Raw genomic sequence first — 27819 nt, forward strand, 5'->3', positions numbered from 1 at the left:
TGTATATGCTTCTTTTTACCAGGAAGATCCACCCAAGGTTCTGAAGACATACCAAGTACTACTAGGTATTGTGTCAGGCATAGGGACTGCTAGAGATGGGGGAACAAGAGCACCACCACTCGGGACATCTGAGATAGTGGACCACTACTCTCTCTTATTGGCCTGAATGACATATGCGTTGCCTCTCTGGACGTGCTACTGGCACCCTCCCTAACAGCTTCTGAAATGGTACCTGCTGCAGGTTGGGAACCAGAGATCGAATGGGCCTCTGGGCCTTCACTGGCCTCAAGAGGAATGTCCAAATCCAGAGGCGCAGCTAAAGATTCAGGCATGACCAATTTGGGCTTCTTCAGTGGCTCAACGGATGGACCCGCGGAGGACGGACCTGCGGAGCATTCCATGCCAAAAGCTAAGCTTTTTAGATGATGGTTCTCGAGGTAAATGCTCAGAGCTGACAAACTACTATGAAGGGTCTTGGGGCCAAATGCCTGGCAAATCGCGCAACAAAAAAGTTATATACTCACGATAATGTTCCATCTGAGTAGTTGTACTTCATTTGTCTTTAACCTGTTGGTATTCGGATCGGATCCAAGACGGTCATATCACCAGGTTCTGATCCAAGTTCCTCCCCTACCCATAATGCACCTCCAATCTCCTTCTTCCCTCAGAATGAGTTTGCTGAATCAGAAAAATAAGCCTGACCCAAGAAAACCTTACCACTAAAGGTTCAGATAATCTAGAACAAACATAAGCAGGAGAGCCACGAGTATCCACCTCTCCCAAATATCAAAGTAAGACAATCGTACAAAGTTAGGGGGAAGGAGGGAGGGATGGTTGAAGACAAATGAAGTACAACTACTAATACGGAACGTTATGGTGAATACATAACTTCTTTATCTGAAGTAGTTTACTTCATTTGATCTTCAACCTGTGGGTCAGAGTCCTCAGCTACCTTTATCTGGGTGGCCGTCATGGAAGGATATTACGGAGCACCACGGAGCCAAAGGATGCTCTGCCCCTGGATACCATGTCCAATATGTGAAAAAAAAGTATGAGAAGAGGACCAAGTAGCTGCAGAACAAATGTCATCCAGCGACACCATAGAAGAGAAAGCTGCCGAAGTTGTCATAGATATAGTGGAGTGGGCTTTAATCAGGCCTGGTGTGGAGATGCCTTTGTCAGAGTATGCCTGTGGAATGCACTGGGAAAGCCATCTCGCAATGGTAACCTTGGAAACCGGTTTGCCTAAAAAGGGTCTCGAATAGGAAACAAACAGTTGATCTGATTTCCGGAAGGGTTTTGTTCTGTGCAGGTAAAACCTCAATTGCCTATGTACATCCAACAAATGTAACTTGTATTCAGCTCTATTTTGGAAGTTTGGAAAGAAAACAGGCAGATTGATGGTTTGATTAATATTGTTCTCAGAAGCCACTTTAGGAAGGAAGGATGGATTCGTGCACAGGGAAACCCTGTCCGTATGAAAAACCATATAAGGAACTTTAATGGATAAGGCTTGAGTTCCGATACCCTCCTGGCCGAAATAATGGCCACCAAAAAGGCTGTCTTCCAAGAAAGGAATTGCAAGTCTACTGATGCCGCTGGTTTGAAGGGAGGAGAAACTAGGGCTTGCAGGACAAAGGTGAGGTCCCAAGGCAGAGTTGGATCTTTCACTGGCAGTCGTAACATAATAGTTCCCTTAAGGAAGGTCTTACAGAGCCTAGAGGAAGCTAAAGAAGCCATGTTTTCACCCACAAGGAAGTTAGAAATGGCAGCCAGTTGTACTCTAACAGTCGAAGAACTTGCACCTTGCTGAAAAAAAACAGAAAAGAATTCCAGAATGGTTGGAACTGGAGCTGAAAAAGGGTCTAGATTCCGTTGAGAGGTCCAGATAGAGAAATGTTTCCATTTTCTATGTTATATCTTTCTGGTAGACGATTTATGGGCGGCCACCAGAATGGCTTTAACTGGAGGGAATAAACCAGGAGTCCTAATCATTACAGGAACTGGAGCAGCCAAGCTGTAAGTTTCAGACTGTCCAGGTCTGGGTGAGGGACCCGTGAGGGGGGTGAGAGATAAGATCCAGAACTGGATCCAAGATCCATGGAGGAACTACTAGATGAGACCATAAAGAGGGGAACCAGACTTGATGAGGCCAGAATAGGGCAATGAGGATAACTGTGCTCCCCAGCCTGCGAGCATTCTGAAGAAACTTCGGAATGAGAGATAATGGAGGGTAAGCATAAAGAAGACTGGGAGGCCAAGCATGAACCAGGGCATCTCTGGGAGCTTCCCCCTGAGGGGAATTCAGAGCAAAGAATTTGCTGCACTTCGCATTGGAAGGAAATGCGAAGAGATCGCAGCAAGGCCAGCCCCACTTGAGGAAGATCTGTTCTGCTACTGAAGGATTCAGAGACCACTCATAAGGCATCAGAATAGTCCTACTTAACCTGTCTGCTAGGATGTTGGGACTGTCCCGGAATCTGCATCTCCACCAGAAAGCAGCCGATGGAAACTGCCCATTCCCACACTTTCATGGCTTCTCGACAAAGGGGGTAAGATCTGGTTCCTCCCTGCTTGTTGATATACCAGACCAATGACATGTCTGACTGGAATGGCAATAGTCCCTAGAGGAAGATGGGCATGAAGGTCCTGCAACGCTAAAAGAACTGCCCTCATCTCCAGGACATTGATATGCAAGTTGGTCTCAGAAGGGGACCACGTGCCTTGGACTGTCCTTCCCAAGCAATGCCCCCTCCCAACCCTAGCTGGGAGGCATCTGTGGTCACTGTGGTTGTGAGAAAGGAAGGAAGAAAGGGACATCCTTGAACAAGTTCTCGGGAAAGAGTCCACCAGAGAAGTGAATCTCTGCAAGCCCAAGATATGCGTATCGGATGGGACAAGGGTAGGTCCAGATGGGACCAATGAACTGCAAACATCCACTGGAGGACTCTCATGTGAAGACGTGTGAAGGGGAGAAGACTGATAGTGGCTGCCATGGAACCCAAGGCACGCAGAACTGATTCTGCTGATGGGTGGTGAGAATGAAGAAGGTAAGATATGTGAAGTTTCAAATTGTTTACCCTTTACGGAGTGAGGTAGACTTTCATTTGTATGGTGTCTAGCCGAGCTCCAATGAAATGTAGGCTCTGAACTGGAGTCAGTGGTGACTTGTTGACACTGATTGTAATGCCCAGTCTGTTTGCTAGAAGAAGGAATTAATCTCTGGCCTCGCATAGCAGACACTTGGTAGGGGCAGCAAGGAGCCAACTGCCCAGGTAGGGGTAAACCTGGATTCCCTGACGCCTCAGGTGGGCTGCTACCACCGCCATGACTTTGTTGAACACCCTGGGGGCTGTGGTGAAAACAAAGGGTAGAGCCCTGAATTGATAATGATTGGCACCCAGCTGGAAGCGAAGAAAAGTACAGTTGTGTGCGCTTACCATAAATGTAGATGTTCGAGTGTATTAACTGTTGCAGTCATCACATTTGGGTTATCTGCTTGCAGAAGCCCTCAGCCGGCCTGATTATCAAAGTCTTGGGTCCTGCGTTGGTTGCTGTCTCATCTTCAGTGATGTCAGGTACTCAGGGGTATAAAGCATGCAGTCGATGCCATTACATCAGTTTTTCTTGCCCCAGATGTCAGGTGCCCCCCTTAATGGGAAGCAATTAAAGATCTAAAGATATATATATATATATATATATATATATATATATATATATATATATATATAGATATATATATATATAGTTTCAAGTTTAAAAAGTCTGATTTTCAACCTATGTATAACAACAATGTTAAAATCTTTGAACAGCTGATATGAAAGAATTACAAACTAAACAGGGGGAGATATTTAAAAATACTGAGTATAATTTGTCTAAGGAAGAATATACTGCTATGACCAGGTTGGCTATAGATACTACAAAGGTTATAACTAAGGCAGATAAAGGGGGAGCGACTGTAATTTGGGATAGGAAAGACTATGAAATTGAGGCTAAGAAACAATTAGCTGATCCAACTTTTTACAGCCCCCTTTCAATAGACCCTACAAGTGGGTTTAAATCTACTATAGATGAATACCTTCTTAAAGCAGTACAAGAACAATTGATTAGTAAAGAATTAGCACAACAACTTACAGTGGATAGTCCTAAATTCCAGTATTTTTACTTGGTCCCAAAAATACATAAAACTTTACATTGTCCTCCGGGTAGACCCATAGTGGCAGGAAGAGGTTCCTTAACAGAACCATTATCCGAATATTTGGAATACAAACTTAAACCTTTGTTAACCCTAGTGAGAGCTAGAATAAAAAATACTACTGAATTCTTATTACTGATGGAAGATCTACAGATATCTACCAATAGCTTAATAGGAACACTAGATGTCCAATCGCTTTATACAAGTATCCCACATAAGGCAGGGATAGAGGCAGTTAAATACTGGATGAATAGATCAGGTAAATATAAGCCATCAGAAATGGAGTTTTTGCTCACAATATTGGGGTTGGTTTTGCAATATAATGCCTTTAAATACAATAATAGTTGGTATTTACAGGTAAAAGGGACAGCGATGGGAGCTATGTTTGCTCCCACATATGCTGACCTGTTTATGGGCCACCTGGAGGAATGCTATATTTATAACATACCATTTCCTTATTCAGGACAGCTGACAATGTGGCGTCGATATTTAGACGACTGTTGGGTAGTGTGGAATGGGGACCAGACTGAATGGGATAGTTTCAAAAGATACCTGAATTCTAATGAATATGGGATTATCTTTATAGGCAAACTTGACTTGTACACTGTAGATTTTTTAGACGTGAATGTGACCAAGCTATTAGATGGCATTATAGCCACAACTTTACATCGTAAACCTTTTTCTAAAAACTCTATCCTACACGCACAAAGTTGTCACCCACCACATATAATTAAAAACATACCTAAGGCACAGTTCCAACGTATAAGGAGAATATGTTCAACTACAAGAGAGTATTATAAATATGAACAAGATCTACAAGATAGATTTAGGGTTAGGGGATATCCAGTTAATAACATTCAAGAGGCTAAAAGTAAAATTCATAAAATAGATAGGAATAATATGCTAACAGAGAAGGAGGACAAGATGAAGGGAAAATCTAGTGAGATTAGATTTGTCACAACATATGCCACAAATACAAGTAAAATTAAACAAGTGGTAGATAAATATTGGACCATATTGTTGAATGACCCATATCTATATCTACGATATTGGGACATAAATGCCAATTCGGATATAGAAAAGGTAAATCCATAGGACAGCATTTTTCCACCTATAAAAAAGGTATAAAGGTGGAAGATAAAGGTTTACAGGTTAAAGGGAGCACATATTGTGGCCACTGTAAATATTGTAAATTAATGTCCAAAACTACATCTTTTACATCTACCAACACTAGCAAAGTATATGATATTGCATGTCTAGTGACATGCAATACACCTTGAGTAGTTTATATGGCAATTTACCAGTGTGGTGCTTTTTATATAGGACAGACATCCTGCAAATTAAAGCAAAGGGTAGCAGTCCATATTAGTGATATTAAATGTAAGAGAAATAGAAGCGCACTATATAAACATATTTTACAACATCCTCAGGCTCACTTTGTTTTTGTTGGGATAGATAAGGTGGCTGATATTATTATTAATGAGCTAGATAAACATAAAATTCTAACTGGTAAAGAACGTAGATGGATAATTAATTTAGGGGCACTGTTTAAGCCAGGTTTGAATGAACACTGGTAATTTTTAACTTGGGGATCTAGTTATATAATACAACTCATTTAATGTATCCCTTTATTGGATAAACTTAAAAAGTTATAAATAAAGTTATAATTGAATAAGCTAATGTATGGGAAACATCTTAAGTAAATATCTCATAGAAATTTATGTTTAGTTGATCTAGGAATATTACATTGTTATAATGTAAAAAGTTAATGTATACAATAACTTGGTTAGGAATGTTATTATTTTGAAGCTGTTCATAGTAAGTTAGTTTAAATAACATTTAGGTTGTGTTATTAATTAATTGAATGTTGTATACAAGCTATGCAGGAGTATTGCTTTATAAAAAAATGTGTTGAATAATGATTTGGCTCCTTTAAATAGGAAGGAGGATTGGTTTCCTTATATAATGTACGTATTGGTGCCATCATATGACACACTGATGACGCTTTGTGAAAGCGAAACCGGTCTGTGGGGCAGACTGTGAGGCAAAATAAAGCCTTTATATCCAACTTGGCTTTCTTTATTTAATTTCCAGTTCGGAAATAATAGCGAGTGCTGGACTTTGTTTTGTGATGTATTGATGGGCTGAATAGCAGTGGATGGTCCGCGCACAGCAAGAAATACGTGCACCGACTTTTTATATATATATATATCTAAGGTTATAACTCCAACAAAAAAGCAAATACGCCAAAAAACTTTTAAGTATAATAGGGGAGAATAGAGGTATAGCAAAAAGAAATCAGGGGAGCTGGAGGGAGGGTAATCAGGACTGCAACAGTGAATACACTCTAACATCTACATTTATGGTAAATATACACAACTGTACTATGTTCTTCACGTTTCACTGTTGCAGTCATCACATTTGGGTAGATTCCCAAAGCTAAGGATGGGAGGAGGAATTTAAATAGCATTAGGAGCAGCTATAAGGACCTGCAAGACTGCAGTGGAAAAGTCAGCTCTGGATTTAGAGAAAACTGACAAATGGTAATGCTTGGGGAAAGTATGTACAGAACTCCACGTAGCAGCTTCTAGGATGTCTCTGGTAGGGACACCTCTGAGAAAGGCTGTAGAAGAGAGTGTGCCGAGAGGGGTTTGTCCGCTGCAAAACGCTTTCTTTTCACCTTTAGTTTTGATGGAAACTGCAGAAAATGCATATTTTATCCAGTTAAATATTTTTGTTCAGTGTAGCAGGATAAAATTATCTTGCCCCTGTCAGTTCATAGATCTATGAAGAGTCATTAACTTCATTCACCAAGAACAACACAGTCGTCTTGGCCAAGATGGAACTATTAGGATTAGCGTGGCCCTGTCCTATTTTGCTTTGAGAACAAAATTCTAAATCAGAGGAAATGGAAGGAAAGCACATTTTAGTTTTGAAACCATGGGAAGAAAAAAATCTTATAAATCGACTTGTGAGAAATCAAGCCACAAATCACTTGAACCTGATTATTATGATGGGTAGAGCAAACAGCTCAATCTCTCTGATACCCCACTTTTGAGCAACTCCTTGAAATATATGTAGAGCAAGTCACCATTTGTGTGAAAAAGATATCCTCCAATATATGCATTTGTTAAATGACACCTATCCTAAAGCTCTGAGAAACTGCCTTACTGTGACTGCTTCTCAATCAGGAATCAGAAAGTATAGTTATATACATTTACCATAAATGTAGATGTTCAAGTGTATTCACTGTTGCAGTCATCACACTTGGGTTATCTGCCTGCAGGCAGCCCTCAGTCGGCCCGAATACCAGAGATTTAGTATTTCTGCGTCAGATGCTCTCACTCGAGGCCTGATGTCAGGTCATCAGGGGTATAAAAACAAGCAGCCGATGCCATTACATCAGTTTTTCTTGCCCCAATCAGAAGCCCTCCAATAGGGAGCTAAGCTATGGTGGGATACTCACCACCAGTAAAAAGGAAATACCAACACCAATACCCCTGTAAGGGGAGAGTAATATACACAGAGAAGAGAGAGAGAAGGGGGTTGGAGGGAGGGAAACCAGGACTGCAACAGTGAATGCACTCGAACATCTACATTTATGGTAAGTGTACACAACTGTACTATGTTCTTCATGTTTCACTGTTGCAGTCATCACACTTGGGTCGATTCCCAAAGCTGAAGAATGGGTGGAGGCAGTCAAGAGGAGTTTGAGCTGGCTAGTATGCCCTGCAGGACTGCTGTTGCAAAACCTGCCCTGGATTTGGAAAAGATAGCAGGTGATAATGCTTGGTGAATGTGTGTGTACAGAACTCCAGTTAACAGCTTCCAGAATGTCCCTGGTAGGGACTCCCCTGAGGAATGCTGTAGAGGTAATGGTTGCCCTAGTGGAATGTGTTCTGACCCCCTGAGGGGTTGGTTTCCCATGGTGTTTGTAGCAGAAATGGATACAGTGTGCTATCCATTTGGAGATTGTCTGTTTTGAAATGGCCTTGCCCTCTGCCTTTGGTGCAAAACTGACTAGTAACCGATCAGATTTCCTGAAGGGCTTAGTCCTATCTAGGTAGAATCTGAGCTGTCTGTGCACGTCCAAAGAGTGCAGGATCCTTTCCCCTTTATTTTGAGGATTAGGGAAGAAGGTTGACAAATGGCCAGATTGGTTGAGAGCCACACTGGACACCACCTTAGGCATAAAAGAAGGATTAAGTCCAGAGGGAAACCCTGTCAGCATGAAAATTAATGAAGGGTTCCACAGCCACAAGTGCTTGTAGCTCAGAAACTCTTATAGCTGAAGTGATGGAAAGAAGTAAGGCTGTTTCCAAGTGAAGAATTTTAACTCTACTGATGCTACAGGCTCAAAGGGGGTTAAGCGAGAGCTTTTCCAGTACAAAGTCAAGGTCCCAAACAGGTGTGGGTGCTCTTCTTGGTGTCCTTAAGTTGTTTGCCCCTCTCAGGAACTGTTTGATGAGAGGGTGAGAGAAGAGAGGTGGCTCAGTGTTGTAATCAGCCGAGATGGCAGAGGCATGGATCTTAATAGAGGAGACGGAAAGGCCTCTGTGGAGGAGATCTGCTAGGTAATCCAGGATTAGAGGTAGGGAGGGGCAGTGCTGTGTCCTCTCCTTTAGATTGAATCCAGGAGCAATACCTTTTCCACTTATCAGCACAAGATTTCCTTGTACTGGGTCTTCTGGTTAAGCTGGTCACTGGGGGGGGGGGGGGGGGGGATTCAAAGAATAAGCCAGGCTGCAAAATTCAGGGTTTGCAGTTGCGGATGCAAGATCTATCCCCCCTGTTGAGTGAGGAGGGTAGGGTTCTGGGGTAGATGCTAGGGTGGCACCGGTGACAGGCTGCCCGGTAGTGGGTGCCAGAGTGGCACCGGTGACAGGCTGCTCAGTAGTGGGGCAATCAGGATTGTCCTTGGTCTGTCCTGTCTTATCTTGAGTAATATTCTTGAGAGAAGGAGCAGAGGGGGAAATGCATACATTGAGAGGTTTTCCCACTTGAAGGATAGGGCATCCACTTTTCAGGCCCAGCTGTGAGGTGTCCTGGTGCAGAATTTGCTGAGCTGGTGATTGCAGGGGGAGGCAAAGAGGTCCACCTATGGGGTCCCCCAATAATGGATTAGAAGGCTGAAGGTGCTGGGCTCCAAATGCCACTCGTGTGGGTCTAGGAGATTTCTGCTTAAGTCGTCTGCCAGTGAGTTTTGTTTGCCTGGCAGGAATTGAGCTTGCAGATGGACCTGCATGTCCAAGGCCATATTCCACAAGGCCATGAATAGCCTGCAGAGTGGGTTTCCCGGGCTTGTTGACGCACCACATAACTGTGGTGTTGTCTGTTTTTATTAGTAGGGGTCCTGGTGAGAGTAGGGATCTTAAAGCTGTTACAGCATGCTGAACAGCTAGCATTTCTTTTTGATTGATATGCAGATGAATTTGACTTGGGTTCTAGTGGCCCTGAATGCACTTGTCATCCAGGTGTGCCCCCCAGGCATAGTCTGACGTGTCTGTGGTTAGGGTCTGGGCGGCGTGGGGTTGAGTAAAGGGAAGTCCCTTGTTGTGGTTGCATGCTGCTGCCCACCAAAAAAACTCTGTCCTTAGACAACGTATGATAGGAATGACAGTTTCCAGGTCCTGAGAATGTTGGCACCAAAGACTTTTTAAGTACCATTGAATTTTCCTCATATGCAGTCTGGCACATGGAATTAGTAATATGCAAGAGGCCATAAACCCTAGGGCCTGCAGGATTTTCCTTGTGGATAACTGGGTTCTGGTGGCCGTCTGAGTGAAGTAGCCTGCCAGATAGGCTTGTTTTTCTGGAGTAAGGAATGCCGTCTGGGATGATGTGTCCAAGCTTGCTCCCAGGAATACAGTTTTTTGACTGGGGACGAGTTTTGATTTCTTTTCATTGATAGTGTACCCCAGGGAGGTTAGAAGGTTCTTTACAAATGTCAGGTGTTGCAACAGTATTTCCTGACTGTCTGCCTGAATCAGGCAGTCGTCCAAGTATGGGTAAATTTGAATTTTTCTCTGCCTGCAGTAGGCAATGGCTGGAGCCAGGTATTTGTGAATACTCTAGGAACATTGGATAAGCCAAAGGGAAGTGCAGAGAAGGTACAGTTGTGTACACTTACCATAAATGTAGATGTTCGAGTGTATTCACTGTTGCAGTCATTACATTTAGGTTATCTGCTTGCAGGTAGCCCTCAGTCGACCTGATTAACAAAGTCTTGTGTCCTGCGTCGGTTGCTGTCCCTTCTTCTATGACGTCAGGTCGTCATTACATCAGTTTTTCTTGCCCCAGATGTCAGGTGCCCCACTAATGGGGAGCAATTAAATCTAAAAGTACAAAGATATACCGCCAGCAAAAAAAAAAAATACACCAAAAAGGCTTTTAAGCATAGTAAAGGAAAGAAGAGGTATAGCCAAAAGAAGTTAGGGGGCTGGAGGGAGGGTAACCAGGACTGCAACAGTGAATACACTCGAACATCTACATTTATGGTAAGTGTACACACCTGTACTCTGTTCATGTTTCACTGTTGCAGTCATTACATTTGGGTAGATTCCCAAAGCTATGGTAGGGAGGAGGAATTTAGATAGCATTAGGACCAGCTATAAGGCCCTGCAAGACTGCAGTGGCAAAGCCAGCTCTGAATTTAGAGAAAACTGGAAAATGATAATGCTTGGTGAAAGTATGCACAGAACTCCAGGTAGCAGCTTCTAGGATGTCCCTGGTAGGGATGCCTCTGAGAAAGGCTGTAGAGGTAAATGCAGCCCTGCTGGAGTGAGGTCTGATCCCCTGGGGGATAGGTTTTTCATGGTGCTATAGTAGAAATGAATGCAATGGCCTATCCATTTAGAAATGGTTTGTTTTGAAATAGCCTTCCCCTCTGCCCCTGCAGCAAATGCCACCAGCAGTTCAGATTTCCTTTGAGGTTTAGTCCTGTCCAAGTAGAATCGAAGTTGTCTGTGCACATCTAAGGAATGCAGTATCCGCTCTCCTTTGTTCTGTGGATTTGGAAAGAAGGTTGGCAAATGAATAGACTGATTAAGAGCCACACTGGATACCACCTTTGGCATGAAGGATGAATTGGTTCTGAGGGACAGCCTGTCCACATGAAAGACGATGAAAGGCTCCACTGCCATAACGGCCTGTAATTCAGATACCCTTCTAGCTGAAGTGATTGCTAAAAGGAAAGCTGTTTTCCAAGAAAGAAATTTTAAGTCTGCAGTAGCAGCTGGCTCGAAAGGAGGTAGAGTGAGTTTCTCTAAAACAAAGTTAAGGTCCCAGGCTGGGGTTGGGGCTCTCCTGGGTGGTCTCAAATTTTTGGCCCCTCTGAGGAACTGCTTGAGCAGTGGATGAGAGAAGAGGGGAGGTTCTGTACTATAATGAGCTGAAATGACTGAGGCGTGGATTTTAATGGAGGAAGAAGACAGGCCCTTGTGAAGCATCTCAGTTAAGTATTGTAAAATCTGAGGTAAATTGGGTGCTGCTGTGCTCATCCCCTGAGATTGGTTCCAGGCACAGAATCTTTTCCATTTTCCAGCATAAGATTTTCTAGTACTAGGCCTCCTTGCCTCTAAAATTATATCCATCACAGGTTTACTGAGGGATGGTAGAGGAGAGATTATGTAGTTAGCCAGGCTGCAAGGTTCAGTGTTAGAAGCTGAGGGTGCAGAATCTGGTTCTCCTGCTGAGACAACAGGGAAGGGAGTCTGAGGCAGGTGCCATGGGGATAGCCATGACACACTGTGAAGGAGGGGGTACCATTGTTGGCATGGCCAGTCTGGAGCAATCAAAATCATTCTTGGTTTGTCCTGTTTGATTTTTAGTAGCACTTTGGAAAGCAGAGGCAGAGGGGGGAAGGCATAGACGGATAGGTTTTTCCAGCTGAAGGACAGAGCATCCACTTTCCAGGCTTGCTTGTGGGAAGTCCTTGTGCAAAATTTGTCAAATTGGTAGTTCTGGGGAGAGGCAAACAGGTCTATATCTGGGCTCCCCCATTTGCTTATCAACATGTTGAAAATCCTTGGTTCCAGTTTCCACTCGTGTGGGTCCAGGAGGTTTCTGCTTAGTCCGTCTGCCAGTGTATTTAATTTTCCTGGCAGGAATTGAGCTTGTAGGTGCACTTGGTAGCTCAAGGCTGTGTTTCACAATGCCATGGCTAGTCTGCAGAGGGGGTAAGAATGCGTACCCCCCTGCTTGTTTATGTACCACATAACAGTGGTGTTGTCCGAAGTTACCATAAGTTGTCCAGGAAGAATGTGGTCCTTGAAGGCTGTCAGAGCATTCTGTACAGCTAACATTTCTTTTTGATTGATATGCAGGTGCATTTGACTTGGGTTCCATTTGACCTGAATGCATTTCCCTTCCAGGTGAGTCCCCCATGCATAGTCTGATGCATCTGTTAGGGTTTGGGCGGCAGGGGGTGGTGTGAAAGGTAGTCCCTTGTTTTGGTGGCAGGCCTCTGCCCACCAAAGGAATTCTAGGCGTAGGAGAGGTATGATAGGAATCACTGCTTCTAGATCCTGAGAATGTTGACAACATAGGCTTTTTAGATACCACTGTAGTTTCCTCATATGCAGTCTTGCATATGAAATTAGAAGAATGCAGGAGGCCATGAATCCCAAGGCTTGCAGTATTTGTCTTGCAGATAGCAGGGTTTTTGTGGCCACTTGTGTGAAGTAGGTTGTTAAATGAATTTGTTTCTCTGGCATGAGGTAAGCCATCTGGGAAGTTGTATTCAAGCTTGCTCCCAGGAATATAATTTGTTGACAGGGTACCAGGTGTGATTTCTTTTCGTTTATGGTGTACCCCAGACAAGTTAAAACCCTTTGTACAAAGGCCAGATGATTCAAAAGTATGTCCTGGCTTTCTGCCTGAATTAGACAATCGTCCAGGTATGAGTATACTTGAAAATTTATTTGCCTGCAAAATGCAATAAAGTACAGTTTTGTACCTACCATAAATGTAGATGTTCGAGTGTATACACTGCTGCAGTCATTACACTAGGGTTATCCTGCTGTCAGGCGGTTCCCCAGTCGGCCTGAATTCCAAAGTCTTGGTCCGGCGTCGGTTGCTGTCGCTTCCTCCCTGACGTCAGTGCGACAGGGGTATATAAGATGCAGCTGACGCCATTTTCTACAGTTTTTCTTGCCCCAGATGTCAGGTGCCTCTAAATAGATAGGCAATTCCAATTGCTAATAAAACATACATAAGAAAAGCAAAAAACAACTTACAGCTACCAGCAAATACTCCCCATAGGTAGTAAGGGTAGAAGACATAGGTACGTACCAGCCAGTAAGAGGGGAAGGAGGGAGGGTAACCTGGACTGCAGCAGCGTATACACTCAAACATCTACATTTATGGTAGGTACAAAACTGTACTATGTTCATCGTGTTACACTGCTGCAAATCATTACACTTTGGTAGAATCCCAAAGCTGAGGAAGGGTGGCTGGTTCTATAAGGCATTAGGGGTGGCTATAAGGCCCTGCAGCACAGCAGTGGCGAAGCCAGCTCTGGATTTAGAGTATAGAGGCAGATGGTAATGCTTGGTGAAGGTATGTACAGATCTCCAAGTTGCTGCTTCCAAAATATCCTTGGTAGGTACTCCCCTGAGGTAGGCAGTTGAAGTGGCTGTTGCCCTGGTGGAGTGAGATCTAAAGCTGCTAGGTACAGGTTTTCCATGGTATGTGTAGCAGAAACGTATACAATGACCTATCCATTTTGAGATAGTCTGTTTTGAAATGGCTTTTCCCTGTGCTCCTGCAGCATATGCTACCAGTAATTCTTCAGATTTTCTGAAAACTTTGGTTTTATCCAAGTAGAAGCGTAACTGCCTGTGAATGTCCAAAGAGTGCAGCAGTCTCTCCCCTTTATTCTGTGGTTTAGGATAAAAAGTTGGTAGGTGAATAGTTTGGTTTAGAGCCTCACTGGATACCACCTTTGGCATGAAAGTAGGGTTAGCTCTTAAAGACACCCTGTCCTGGTGGAAAATGAGGAAAGGTTCCAGTGCCATTAGTGCCTGTAATTCTGAAACTCTTTGTGCTGATGTTATTGCCAGGAGCAGAGCAGTTTTCCAAGAGATATATTTCAATTCTGCTGTGTTGGCTGGCTCAAAAGGCGGTAAAGTTAGCTTCTCCAAAACAAAGTTGAGGTCCCAAGTTGGAGTAGGTGCTCTACAGGGTGGTCTTATGTTTTTAGCCCCTCTGAGGTACTGTTTTAACAGAGGATTAGAGAAAATTGGTGGATCCGTGTTGTAATGAGCAGAGATGGCAGAGGCGTGGATCTCGATGGATGAAAAAGAGTCCTTTGTCCAGCATCTCAGTTATGTATTGTAGTATCTGAGGAATGTTTGGGACAAGAGGGGCAAGGCTGTGAGCTTGGTTCCAGGCACAGAATCTCTTCCATTTATCCAAATAGGCTTTCCTGGTACTAGGCCTTCTGGCCTCCAGAATGACATCCATAACAGCTTTGGAGAGAGGCATTGCTTGCTTGACTAAGGAATCTTCCATGCAGCTAGGTTTAAGGTCTTTAGCCGGCTGTGTAGTATTTGTCTGTTGTGCTGAATCAGCAGATGTGGGTTTTGAGGCAAAATCCAGGGTGGTTCTTGTGCTAAGCTCCTTAAGATTGGGTACCAGTGCTGGCGTGGCCAGTCTGGTGCAATCAGGATCATCTTTGGCTCTTCCTGCCTGGCTTTTATGAGTACCTTTGGCAGGAGAGGTAGTGGTGGGAAAGCATATACTTGTAGGTTCTCCCAGCTGAACGAGAGGGCATCCACTTTCCATGCGTGTGGATGGTAACTCCTTCTACAGAATTTTTATAGATGGCAGTTTATTGGGGATGCAAACAGATCTATGTCTGGACTCCACCATTTCTGTGTTATCATTCTGAATATTTGTGGATTCAACTCCCATTCGTGGGGATCCATGATGTTTCTGCTTAAGTTGTCTGCCAGTGGGTTTTTGTCTCCTGGCAGGAATTGTGCTTGCAGATGAACTTGAAGGTTTATAGCTGTGTTCCACAAGGTCATAGCTTGTCTGCATAGGGGGTAGGAGTGAGTGCTCCTTGCTTGTTTATGTACCACATAACTGTGGTGTTGTCCGTCTTTAGTAGTAGTTGTCCTGGATGCAGCAGGTCCTTGGAGGCTATAAGCGCATTTTGTACGGCTAGCATCTCTTTTTGATTGATGTGAAGATGCCTTTGTTCTGCGGGCCACATGCCCTGAATACATTTGGCTGCCATGTGTGCACCCCAGGCGTACTCCGATGCATCTGTTGTCAGTGTTTGCCTGGCTGTGGGTAGTGTAAAAGGCTATCCCTTGTTGAGGTGACAAGCTTGAGCCCACCACTGAAACTCCTGTTGAAGGCAAGGGATCAGTGGTATAACTGTTTCCAAACTTTGACAGTGTTGAGACCATACATTCTTTAGGTACCATTGTAGTTTCCTCATATGCAGTCTGGCATATGGAATTAGTAGTATGCAAGATGCCATGTAACCCAAGGCCTGCAGAATTTTTCTTGCAGGGAGTTGGGTCTTTGTTGCCATCAATTGAAAGTATTGAGTCAGTTGTCCTTGTTTGTCTGGCGTGAGATACGCCGTCTGGGCCATTGTGTTCAAGCTGGCACCCAGGAATATAATCTCTTGTGAGGGCACTAGTTTTGATTTCTTTTCGTTTACTGTGTACCCCAGGCAACTTAAGTGTTTTACAAATGCCAGATGCTTTAGAAGAATGTGCTTGCTCTCTGCTTGAATCAGGCAGTCATTCAGGTACGGATATATTTGAATTCCTTTCTGTCTGCAAAATGCAATTACTGGTGCCAGGCACTTTGTGAAGACCCTGGGCACAGTAGATAAGCCAAAGGGCAGTGCAGAGAATTGGTAGTGCATTGAACCCGCTATGAATCCGAGGTATCTTCTGCAGTTTTGTCTGATAGGGACATGCAGGTATGCCTCTTTGAGGTCCAAAGTCACAAGCCAAGCTTTCTTGCCAGCATGGGAAGAAGCTGCTGTAATGTCAACATTTTGAATTTCGGAACATCCAGGTAAGTGTTTAGAGATGAAAGATCCAGAATGGGCCTCCAGGCTTTGTCCTTTCGGGGTACCAGAGAGTCTTGAGTAAAATCTTTGTCCTTGCTGCTGCGATGGTACCTTTTGAATAGCTCTCATATCCATGAATGCTGTAATTTGTTTTTGAGCCTCTGCCCATTGATTTGGTGGCAGATTTGGCATTCCTTTTAACCTTGGCAGAGTGTGAAAGTGGAACCTGTAACCTTGAAATACAATGTTGAGAACCCATTTGTCTTTGGTGATCATTTGCCAATTGTGGTAGAAGAGTGCCAGTTTTCCTCCCAAGGGGGCTGCCAATAAGGATTTGTTTGGCAGCTGTAGTGGGAAGTCATTGGAGCTGTTTTTTATATGGTTGGGGCCTGTCTTCCCCTTCTTTCTGGCCTGATGCAACCCATTGTCGAGGCCTGTAAGTACCTTGTGTTTGACCTCTACCTCTTGGACGTCTGTATCTTACCCTTTGAGGTCTATCTGTAATTGGAAAGGACCAATTCTTAGTTGGCCAGTTTCTGCTAAATCTAGGAGGCTGAACCTGTAAGAAATCTTTCACAGTTTGCATAGATTTTGCCTTATCCTCCATTTTCTTTAGTACCTCTTCTGCCTTAACTCCAAACAACACATCCTGCTGTAAAGGTGCATCCAATAATTTTGTTTTAACATGATCTGGTAACGTATGTTCTTTTAACCAAGCATGTCTTCTAATGACAGAGCCTGTAACTGTTGCTCTGCAGGAGGCCTCTAGAGAATCAAAACCATATTGCAAAGTATGCTTTCCCACTTGTTCAGCTGCATGCAATAAATCCTGCATTTCTTTAAAATTAGGAGGATCTGATCCTGGAAGCATTTTTTGTTTTAACTGAGACAGTCAAAATTGCTGATATTTTACCATGTGAAACTGGCAACGACTCTCATTGCTAAAGTTGCAGACGTATATACTTTCTTTCCCCATCTGTCTAATGCCCTGGAATCTCTGTCAGAGGAACTGGATTCTTGGCTGATGAGGCCTTAACTCCTTTGTGTCCCTGAGAAATAGTTTCAGGGTCAGCTACAGGGCTTTTATACATAAATTTATTTGAGTCAGGGACTCTGTAGTATCTGTCAGGTTTAACAGGGGCTGGAGGTAAGGAATCAGGATTTAAGCTGGATTCATTATACACATCATCCACAATATCTAACACTGGCGGAATAGGAAGGGGTCTGTGTTGAGGTAATAAAAGGAAGTCTCTGAGCCTTTTCTTGGATTCTGAATAATCCCGGCCTTCCCAGTGGAAATGCTCCCTCATGGTATGTAGGGTTTCCCCAAAGGAGTAGTCCTCAGTTGGAGAGGCTGATGGAATAGATTCCTCAGCATCAGAATCCTCATAAGGGGGTAAGGAGTATCCTAGGTCTGAGGATGAATCAGAAGAAATGGGACACCTGGTCGGATGAGTCATAGTCTGCATCCTGTCTAGGCCTTTTATCAGGAGGGGGATGGGACCCCCTGATCAGAGTGATTAGGTCTTCGGCTATTTTGAGCATTTGTTTCTTAGGCATGAAGGCCTGTCCTGGAGAATGCTGTATTTGTTTCTTTGACTTTAAAGGAGGCTTAGACTTAGCTGAGGGTTTAATGCTTAACTGAGTAGGTCTGAAGACACCCTCTGTAGCTGTGGCTTGCTCAGCTACTCCGGATCCCTCTGAAAGGTTAGTCTCGGTAGGCTGAAGAACTTGTGCATCCGAAGGCCCAGCCATCTCCACGTGGGAGTCAGATGCGGCTTGTGGTTCTAAAGAAACAGTCGTCATGGGCTGCGAAGGCACCTCGTTGAAAAACGGAGAACCGGCGACTGGCCTAGAAGAGGCTTCGTCGTCAGTTTGGGCCTCGGATGCCTATCCTTGTCTTTGCGCTTTTTGTGTATTCTGGTCGTCGGAAGTTTAGACGGCATGGTATAGTTTACTTTTCTACCAAAATAATGTCGGGCAATATCAAACCGACATTTAATAGTGCGTTTGTTAAACCTAGCACAAAACCGACAACCAGTGACGTCGTGGTCAGGGCCTAGGCATGGGATACAATAGGAATGGAAATCTTATGAGGTATTTGCTTCCCACAAGAAATACAGTCATTAACTTTTACTGACATCGGTCTGAGGCAAGAAAAAGTTTCCCCAACGGGGTACTTAGCTTTATTGAAGACTTCGGTTCTGGATTCGGAATGAAAATCTCAGGAGACGGACGACCGGCACTTGTGAACTGCTTTTGCTTCGGGCACCGCGTGGCAAGAAAGACTGAAGAAAATGGCATCGGCTGCATCTTATATACCCCTGTCGCACTGACGTCAGGGAGGAAGCGACAGCTACCGACGCCGGACCAAGACTTTGGAACTCAGGCCGACTGGGGAACCGCCTGACGGCAGGATAACCCAAGTGTAATGACTGCAGCAGTGTAAAACGATGAACATCTGGAGCTAGGCACTTTGTGAATACTCTGGGCACAGTAGATAAGCCAAAGGGCAGTGCAGAGAACTGAGAGTGTGTAGCCTGCTTTGAAGTGTAGGTGTCTTCTGCAAGATTCCCTGACTGGGATGTGCAGGTATGCTTCTTTTAAATCTAGTGTTGCCAACCAGGCATCTTTGCCTAGCACAGGAAGTAATTGGTGAAGAGTCAGCATCTTGAATTTTGGAATTTCCAAAAAGGTGTTTAGAGTAGAAAGGTGTTTAGAGTAGACAGGTCCAGGATAGGACACCATGAATTGTCTTTTCTGGGTACCAGAAAAAGTCTCGAATAGAAACCTTGTCCCTTTTCCTCTTCCGGTACCAGTTGAATAGCCCCCATGCTTAAGAGAGAAAGTACTTGTTTTTGGGCTTCTGCCCACTGATTTGAGGGTAGGTCCGGCCACCCGCTTGGTGTTGGCAATGTGTGGAAGTGAAATCTGTATCCCTGGGGCACTATATTTAAAACCCATTTGTCCTGGGTAATGAGTTCCAAGTTCTTTGCATGAAGAGCAATCATTCCCCCCAAAGGGGCAGTCAGTTGATAAATGCTTGGAAATTTTAAACGGAAGTCATTGAGACAGTTTACCATGGGGGGAGGGGGGTCTTATTACTCCCAGATTTGGAAGTGGAGGGCCCCCCACTGCTTAGTCCTGTGTGTCTTCTGGGACTGAAACCTGGGGCTTTTGCTGTGTCTGGGTTTGGCTTGAGAAGACCTGGAAAGGGCTGGAAAGGACCAATTCTTAGAGGGCCAGTGCCTACTAAATCTAGGAGGCTGAACATGTAAAAAAAATCTTTAACAGTTTGCATACATTTAGATTTATCTTCCATCTTTGTAAGAACTTCCTCAGCCTTGTTGCCAAACAGGCGGTCCTGATTTAAAGGAGCATCACACAATTTAGCTTTAACATGATCAGGCAAGGATTGATCCTTTAGCCAAGCATGCCTTCTGAGCACAGACCCAGTAACAGCAGCCCTGCAAGAGGCCTCTAATGAATCAAAACCACAATGCAAAGTGTGTTTTCCAACTGGTTCAGCAGAATACATTAAATCCTGTAATTCTTTACTTTCCACACAGTCAGGAATCAACATCATTTTCTGTTTAAGTAATCCAATAACATGTTGCTGATACTTTAACATATGAAACTGGCAGTTTAAAGCCCCAATGGCCAAGGTTGCAGAAGTGTAAACCTTCTTACCCCATCTATCCAACGCCCTGGAGTCTCTATCAGAAGGGGTAGGATTTTTAGCAGTAAAAGCCTCAATGCCCTTGGGCCCCTGTGAAATAGACTCTAGATCCGCAATAGGATTTAAAAGGAACTTGTGTGACTCAGGGAACCTGTAGTATCTGTCAGGTTTTCTGGGAGCAGGAGGCAAGGAATCAGGGGCCAAACTAGATTCCAAAAAAGCATCATGAACAATGTCTAGTACAGAAGGAATAGCTAAAGGCCTATGTTGAGTTAGGAGTAAGAAATCCCTAAGCCTCTTTTTTGAATCAGATAAATCCTGGCTTTCCCAGTGGAAATGCTCCCTTAGAGTATGCAAGGTTTCCCCAAAAGAAAAATCCTCTACAGGGGAAGCAGAGGGAATGGAGTCCTCTGTATCAGAATCCTCATAAGTAGACAAGGGCAAATCCAGATCATCAGAAGAATCAGAAAACACTGAATCCTGGTCTGAAGATTCATAAACAACTTCAGTCCTAGGCCTCTTAGAAAGGGAGGGGGGGGTTGGCTACTCCTGATTAGAGTTATTAGATCTTCAGCCATTCTTATCATTTATTTTTTTAGGCATAGAGGCCTGAGCATGTGGCCTGGGCATCGTTTTTTTAGGCATGGTTCGAGATTTAGGCCTAGGCGAAGGAGGCGTCGGTTTAATATGCAAGTCCGTAGGCCTGAATACACCCTCAGAAGCCGGTGCCTGCACAGCGGCTTCGGACCCATCCAAGGTAGAGACATCCGTGGGTTCCATAGTTGAAGCATCTTACGGCAAACCAGACTCCGAATGGGTCTCAGTAGAGGCCTGCGAATCAGAAGTAGCGGGTATCAGGGGCTGCGAAAGCACCTCACTGAGTACCGGCGAACTGGCGACTGGCTAAGGAGAAGCATCGTCGGCAGTTTTGGACCTCGGCGGCCTGTCTCGGTCTTTATCTTTGAGTTTTTTCAGAATCCCGGTAGTCGGATGGCTAACCAACAACATTTCTGGATAATTAAACAGAGAACCGAAATACTTAGAGGCGAAAATATACCGACAATAGATAGTGTGCTGATTAAATAAAGCACAAAACCGACAGCAAGGTACGTTGTGGTCAGGGCCTAGGCAAGGAATACAGTACGAATGAAAATCTTTATGAGGTATTTGCTTTCCACAAGTAATGCAATTATTAACTTTTACTGATATCAGTAAGGAGCAAGAAAAAGTTTCGCTAATGGGGTACTTAGCTTTAGTTGAAGACTTCGGTTCTGAAACTCGAAAATGAAAATTTTAGGAGTTGGCCAATCGGCACTTGCGAACTGCTTCTGCTTCGGGCACCACACGGCAAGAAAAGACTGGTGTAATGGCGTCGGCTGCATGCTTTATACCTTTGACTACCTGACGTCATGGAAGATGAGACAGCAATCAACGCAGGACCCAAGACTTTGTTAATCAGGCAGACTGAGGGCTACTGCAAGCAGATAACCCAAATGTGATGACTGCAACAGTGAAACACGAAGAACATCTGTGATGAGTTTTTTAATGAGGTGGTGAGAGATGAGAGGTATGGTATTAGGAGGGCACTGGACAGATAATAATAAAAAGTGTTTACACTGGATTCATTATACTGAAATGAGGCTAAATGGTTAGAGGACAGAGTGTGATTGAAAATTTAGATCCAAAGGGTAGACATACCTAACAGGTAAATGGGGGAGTAATTCATTCTGCCCAGCTGATTAAAGGAACCCTCACGCAGGGCCAGTAAGTAAGCTACCAGGAGGGAAGGATGTACTTATTGAACATAATTTCCTTTCTGTTGGGTGTGTGTATACAGGCAGACAGGTGGGTAGATAGATAATTTAATTTTTGTATAAAAGGGTCATGAAATATAGTACTGTAGTTACGAGATATGCAATAACTGTGAAAGAGAGATAAAATGAGAAACAATGGAATGTAACATGACACTGCTATGGGACTATAACTGTAAGGTCAAAATTTATTAAGAATTATTAAGTATCAATTAAAGTTGGAAAAATGTTTAAAACATGGACTTCACATAATGCTGTGAGATTTGCAGGATGCATACATTTGACATATGTTTTACAAATAAAAACAGTATATACCAGTTGACAACAGAATGTTTTTGACACTGCATACACAATTTGATGCAACACATATGAAGGTAGTGAAGACTTTTTAAGACTACCTCACTTAATACAAAAATTTGGCACAGTGCAGTGAATGCTCTGGCTTGTAGATGGCACACGGGTAATTAAACATATCGAAGTCAAGCTAAGAAGAAAGTGAAAAAATGCTTAACTTGAGATAAATTGAATTTGGATCACTAGGGCACATTAGACACCTGTGGCAAGTGACGCATGCATTAATTTTTACTATCCTTTCTTCTTGATGCTGAAGCACACATATATGCATACCTAGGCAGTCATGAAATCAGTGCAATTCTCTACTGCTAAGTTATTTGGAGCAGAACAAAAATATTTTGTTAAAAACTGAATAATCTTCATTAAGGGCCTCATCTTCTACATGTGGAACAGATCAAATATTTTTACTATACTAGTTCCTCAGTCCTCAAAAAGAAAGCAAACATAGTAATAACACAAAACTAGGCAGTTTATGAATATTAAAAATACATACTGAGTGCCACTGCTTTTCAAAAGACTTATCAGATGTTGACAAATGTTTCATACATCCATGTTTTGGAAACTTTAGGTTTTGTAAACAAACAAAAAAAAAAAGAAATTAAAACTGTTACCAGAAGTCTGTGTTATAAACCAAATAATAAACTGCACTAAACATGCACATAGCCGCCTTAACTTACCTTTGATAGATCAACACCAGTGAGAGCATGAACAGAGGCAGGGACTTCTGCCAACAGACGATTCACTTCTGATGTTACACGATTACTGTCACCACTAAGAAGAACAATTTCTTCAGTTTTTGCTAGTGGAGCAGAAATCTTTGCAGCAATCTGTGGGTACAATCAGTTAGACCATCAATTAGAGTAAAAACTGTAGTACTTTCAAAAGACCACTTTTTTCTTATACAGTTCTTTCCACTGCAGCATCTTTATCACTTAAAGCATAAAGCTGATTCAACAAATATGAGAAATAAAACCACAGTTTTTAGGGGTCTAGATTACCTTATTGAAAAATGTCTTCATAGACTGCCTCTTCGTCAAACAATAAACAGCAAACTCCTAAATCTTCGAATGGCCACTTCAGCGAATTTATTTCCAGGGGAAAAAACTGTTTGGCCATTGTCAAGAATTTGCCCTTTTCCTCACCGTAGTGTGATCTTGGAGCTAGTATATTCAGTTGGAAGGGGGTGAAGCCCCCCAATTTGTAGGGTTTGAAAGTTCATTTGGTTTTTGGTTGGCCAAGCGATTTTTCCCATGGGAAAAAAATTCGCTGAAGTTGCCGTTCGGAGATTTGGGAGTTTGCTATTTATTGGTCGATGAAGAGGTGTTCAATGAAGACGTTTTTCAATAAAGCAATATAGCCCCAATTTTTAGTTCCACTGAAAAAATGAATGACAATGTGACTAACAAAAAATAAAGCATCAGTGTTTCGGTCACATTTTAAAAACTGATGGTGCTGTCCTTTCTGTCACAAAGTACAACACTGCAGCTCTCTCTCGTTTGAGCTTTCAGTCTAACTTGAAACAAAGGACAAAAATGTAAGTGCCTCTGGGGCTAATTATTTTAGGAGATCCTGTTACTAAAAACAGTTCTGATCACTTGTATAATGCTGAGAAGCAAACCTCAGTGCACTTTGACTTTTCAGATGAATGCCACTTTTAAGAAACAAGACTCATCAAAAGCTATGACAGCCTAGAGCAGTGAGATTATGTACCTTTGTTTCGTTTCCAAGTGAACACCCCCATCAAAAAAAATATGAAGCCCACATCTGCAAGAACACATCACAATTATAAGTCACTTGTAACTTACAGTTACCTTTTAAAATCTTTTAGAGGCCTAAATCATTGCTACCATCTTTACCTCAACAGACAGCATATGTTCCAGTTCTTCAAGCTCCTTTTGGATTCTACTGACATCATATGAAGCCTTACATCACCATTTATCTACTTCAAATTACTGTAACTTATCAACCTAGGTTATCAAAATGTTGTAACTACTTAAGTGCTCTGCATGCACTGTTCATATGAACTTGGAATCTTTTATATCTCAGCACATACAAATTCAGACATTTTAACCTCTCCTGGTAGGATCAATGTGGGATACTAGTTCTGGGGGCAAAAACTTCACTATATTTGCACCATCCCTTCCATATGTTTTCAGGATTTCAGATGGCAGATGCATACTCTGATCTACAGAGTATTGATAAGTTAAAGACTACCACTAATAAATAATTTATTTTTATTTATTTATTTTTGTTTATTTTACATTTGTTGACTGGGACAGTCCAACTGGATACTTGTCCATTTTCAGCGGAGGCCTGGGGAGAAAAGCTCCATACATACATACAGAAAAACTGTTACATTAAATGAGTTAAAGCACTGTTACAGATGCAATACATAAGTCATTCATTCTGTCATATATAAATCTGATTTGTTATGGAGTAAAATTAGGAAGCAATGTAGGGGTGGCTAAAAGACCTCTTTAGCACATGTTTATATTGCCAGAGTTGGTCAGGATTAGAGCAGGGACATAGCCATTGCCTTTTAAAGTACTGTTTTAGATTTTTTTTTTTAATTGGGTTAGAACAGGTTCTAAAGTATGCTCAGCAGGAAGTGAGCTCCATATTTTCCCAACAGAGTTGGCATATAGAGAGTCTCCAGATGAGTTGTTGCTTTTGAGGGTTTGGACTAGTAATTTGGTGGATGAGCGAAGTGTCTTGATGATGCTGTAAGGAGTGATAATTTTGTAAGTATGGGTGTGTTTTCAGGTTGGTAGAGAATTTTATGTGCTACTATTAGCTGATTGTACTGAAGTTGTATAGGCAATTCTAGCCACACTAGATTTCTTTAGGTTCAGACAGTGGTGTGTTCTGTATGCTGCTCCAGTGGCAAATCTAGCAATATGATTAAAGCAGCTAGAGAGTTTATTAAGGTCATACTTACTCAAGTTCGTGAAGAGATGGGATGCATAAAGGAGGGAGGAAAGTAGATGTGTACGGGCAATTAACGTCCTAGCTAGTGGAGTGAGGAAAGGTTTGATCTTGTACAGTGAGCCAAGTTTTTTTATTACATTTTTTAATGATCACAAGACCAAAGAAATTTCAGGATGCAATAAGACTAAACACTAAAGAGAGGCCTGCCTGACTTAACTGTTGAAACTGTCATTCCTTGCAACAAAATGTGCAAAATTAGTTACTGGACCTAATATGACCAAACTGGATGTAAAACATTTGTGGAGAATCAATCTAAATATTTTTGAGCACTGAAACTGAGAAGTGCTTGATGTTTTTTTTCTTTTAATTCAAGTATTTCCATAACATAATTTAGTATTGTCCACCTAGCTGACAAGTTCAAACTCCTAGGAAGTGGAAGATATGCTGTAGCTAATGTAAACAAATGGGGACTGGTGATAAAGAACACTGAACCCCACTAGTTTACCTACTGCCAGCTACAGTGCTATTCTGACAGTTTCAAGAGACTAAAGATGTGTCTGCTTTCTAGCAACTGGCAAAGGATAGATGATGTGAAAGAAACAGTGCCACTTACTTGCCTTTTTCTTATAAATTCTGTCTGAAATAAGGAAGGTGCCCCCTTAACCCCCTACTGTCCATTTTTAAAAAATATGCACATAGAAGATAAGGGGGGGCAGCAGTCTCCTTGCAAACAGAAATAAAAGTTTACTGTTTACTTCTTCTATTAATCCATCTATCTTGTCTGTCTAAATAATAAAAAAAAAAAAAATGTTATACAGGGTGTGTGGAAAGGAAAAAAATGCAAAGATGGTTACTACAGTATCCACAACACTGTCTGCTTGTGTAACCATGTTCCTGCTACTCTGGATTTGTACTTATGTGGGATCTACTCTTCTCCATTACAGACTGGAGCCTAACATACAAACCTTCTGGACACCGCTGTTGAGCCTTACATCTCCCAGCTGTATGCACCACTTCAAGTCCTGCAACTGTTCTAAGGTCCAATTACATACAGCTGGGTTTATTTAATTTATCACTTCCACAAAACTGCTATGTATGACCATTTCAAAAGCTTTGCTGAAATCAAGATAAACATTTGACTGAAATCCCAAGACGATTACACAAACTAAATCATTTAAACCACTGCAGCCAGGAGCTATATACATACATATGTGTGTGTGTGTGTGTGTGTGTGTGTGTGTGTGTGTGTGTGTGTGTGTGTGTGTGTGTGTGTGTGTGTACATAATTAGATACATATATGTACATATTTTCTGTAATCGATATTCCATTACATTGAAAGCATTTTCAATGCTGGAACTGACTACAAAGATCATCAAACTAAAAAGAAAATGAAAAAAAAAAAAAAAAACTAATCACAAAAGGAAAAGTACAGTTGTGTACACTTACCATAATTGTAGACGTTAGAGTGTATTCATTGTTGCAGTCATCACATTTGGGTTATCCTGCCAGGGGTAGCCGTCAGTCGGCCCGAATACCAGAGGCTTAGTATTTCTGCATCGTTTGCTGTCGCTCCAGGACTGACGTCAGGTTGTCAGTGGTATAAAATCAGGCATCCGATGCCATTACATCAGTTTTTCTTGCCCTGTCAGGAGACCCCAAATAGGTAGCTAAGTTATGGTGGAAGAACATCACCAGCAGAAAGTAAATAACAACAATTCCCTGTAAGGAGAGAGAGAGAGACAAGGGGGATGGAGGGAGGGAAACCAGGACTGCAACAGTGAATACACTCGAACATCTACATTTATGGCAAGTGTACACAACTGTACTATGTTTTGTGTTTCACTGTTGCAGTCATCACATTTGGGTTGATTCCCAAAGCTGAAGAAAAGGGTGGAGGCAGTCAAGAAGACTGGGGGCTGGCTAGGCTGCCCTGCAAGACTGCGGTGGCAAAGCCTGCCCTGGATTTGGAGAAGATAGGCAGGTGGTAATGCTTGGTGAAGGTATGAACAGATATCCATGTTACAGCCTCCAGGATGTCCCTGGTGGGGACACCTCTGAGAAAAGCTGCAGAGGTGGAGGTTTCCCTGGTGGAATTTGTCCTGACCCCCTTTGGGAGCGGTTTCCCGTGCTGTTTGTGGCAGAAATGGATGCAGTGTGCTATCCATTTGGAGACTGTTTGGATATGGCCTTGCCGTCTGCCCCTGCTGCGAAGCCGACAAGCAACTGATCATTTTTTCTATAGATTTAGTCCTGTCCAAACAGAGTCTGAGCGGTCTGTGCACATCTAGAGAGTGCAGAATCCTTTCCCCCTTCTTTTGTGGGTTAGGGAAAAAGGTGGGAAAATGAATGGATTGGTTGAGAGCAACACTGGACACCACTTTAGGCATGAAGGACGGGTTAGTCCTGCGGGAGACCCTGTTAGCATGGAAAATGATGAAGGGCTCTACAGCCATGAGTGCTTGTGGCTCTGATACTCTTCTAGCTGAGGTGATGGCCAGAAGCAAAGCAGTCTTTCAAGAGAGGAATTTTAACTCTGCTGAAGCTGCAGGTTCAAAGGGGGGTAGGGTGAGCTTTTCCAACACAAAGTTAAGATCGCAAGCTGAGGTAGGAGCTCTTCTGGGTGGTCTTAAGTTGTTAGCCCCTCTTAGGAACTGTTTGATGAGAGGGTGTGTGAAGAGAGATGGCCCTGTGCTGTAATGAACAGAGATGGCAGAGGCATGAATTTCAACAGAAGAGAAGGGTAGACCCCTGTCTAGTAGGTCTGCTAGGTAATCTAAGATGAGAGGTAAGGGAGGGCTGTGCCATTCCAGCTCCC

The 27819-nt window shown here is 42.9% G+C and overlaps 1 protein-coding gene across 2 annotated transcripts in view; it reads right to left on the reverse strand.

The window, feature by feature from the left end:
- The window catches only part of FLOT2 (flotillin 2), a 1587019-nt gene that overhangs the window by 128676 nt on the left and 1430524 nt on the right, over positions 1-27819 (reverse strand). For both annotated transcript variants that reach the window (XM_044054428.1, XM_044054427.1), the window contains exon 10: positions 22754-22903. In XM_044054428.1, coding sequence (XP_043910363.1) covers positions 22754-22903 — 150 coding nt within the window. The remainder of the gene's footprint in view (positions 1-22753; positions 22904-27819) is intronic.

Source organism: Protopterus annectens, chromosome 13.part0, assembly GCF_019279795.1.
Source record: "Protopterus annectens isolate FY-2018-M chromosome 13.part0, PAN1.0, whole genome shotgun sequence".
NCBI classification, from domain to species: Eukaryota; Metazoa; Chordata; order Ceratodontiformes; family Protopteridae; genus Protopterus; species Protopterus annectens.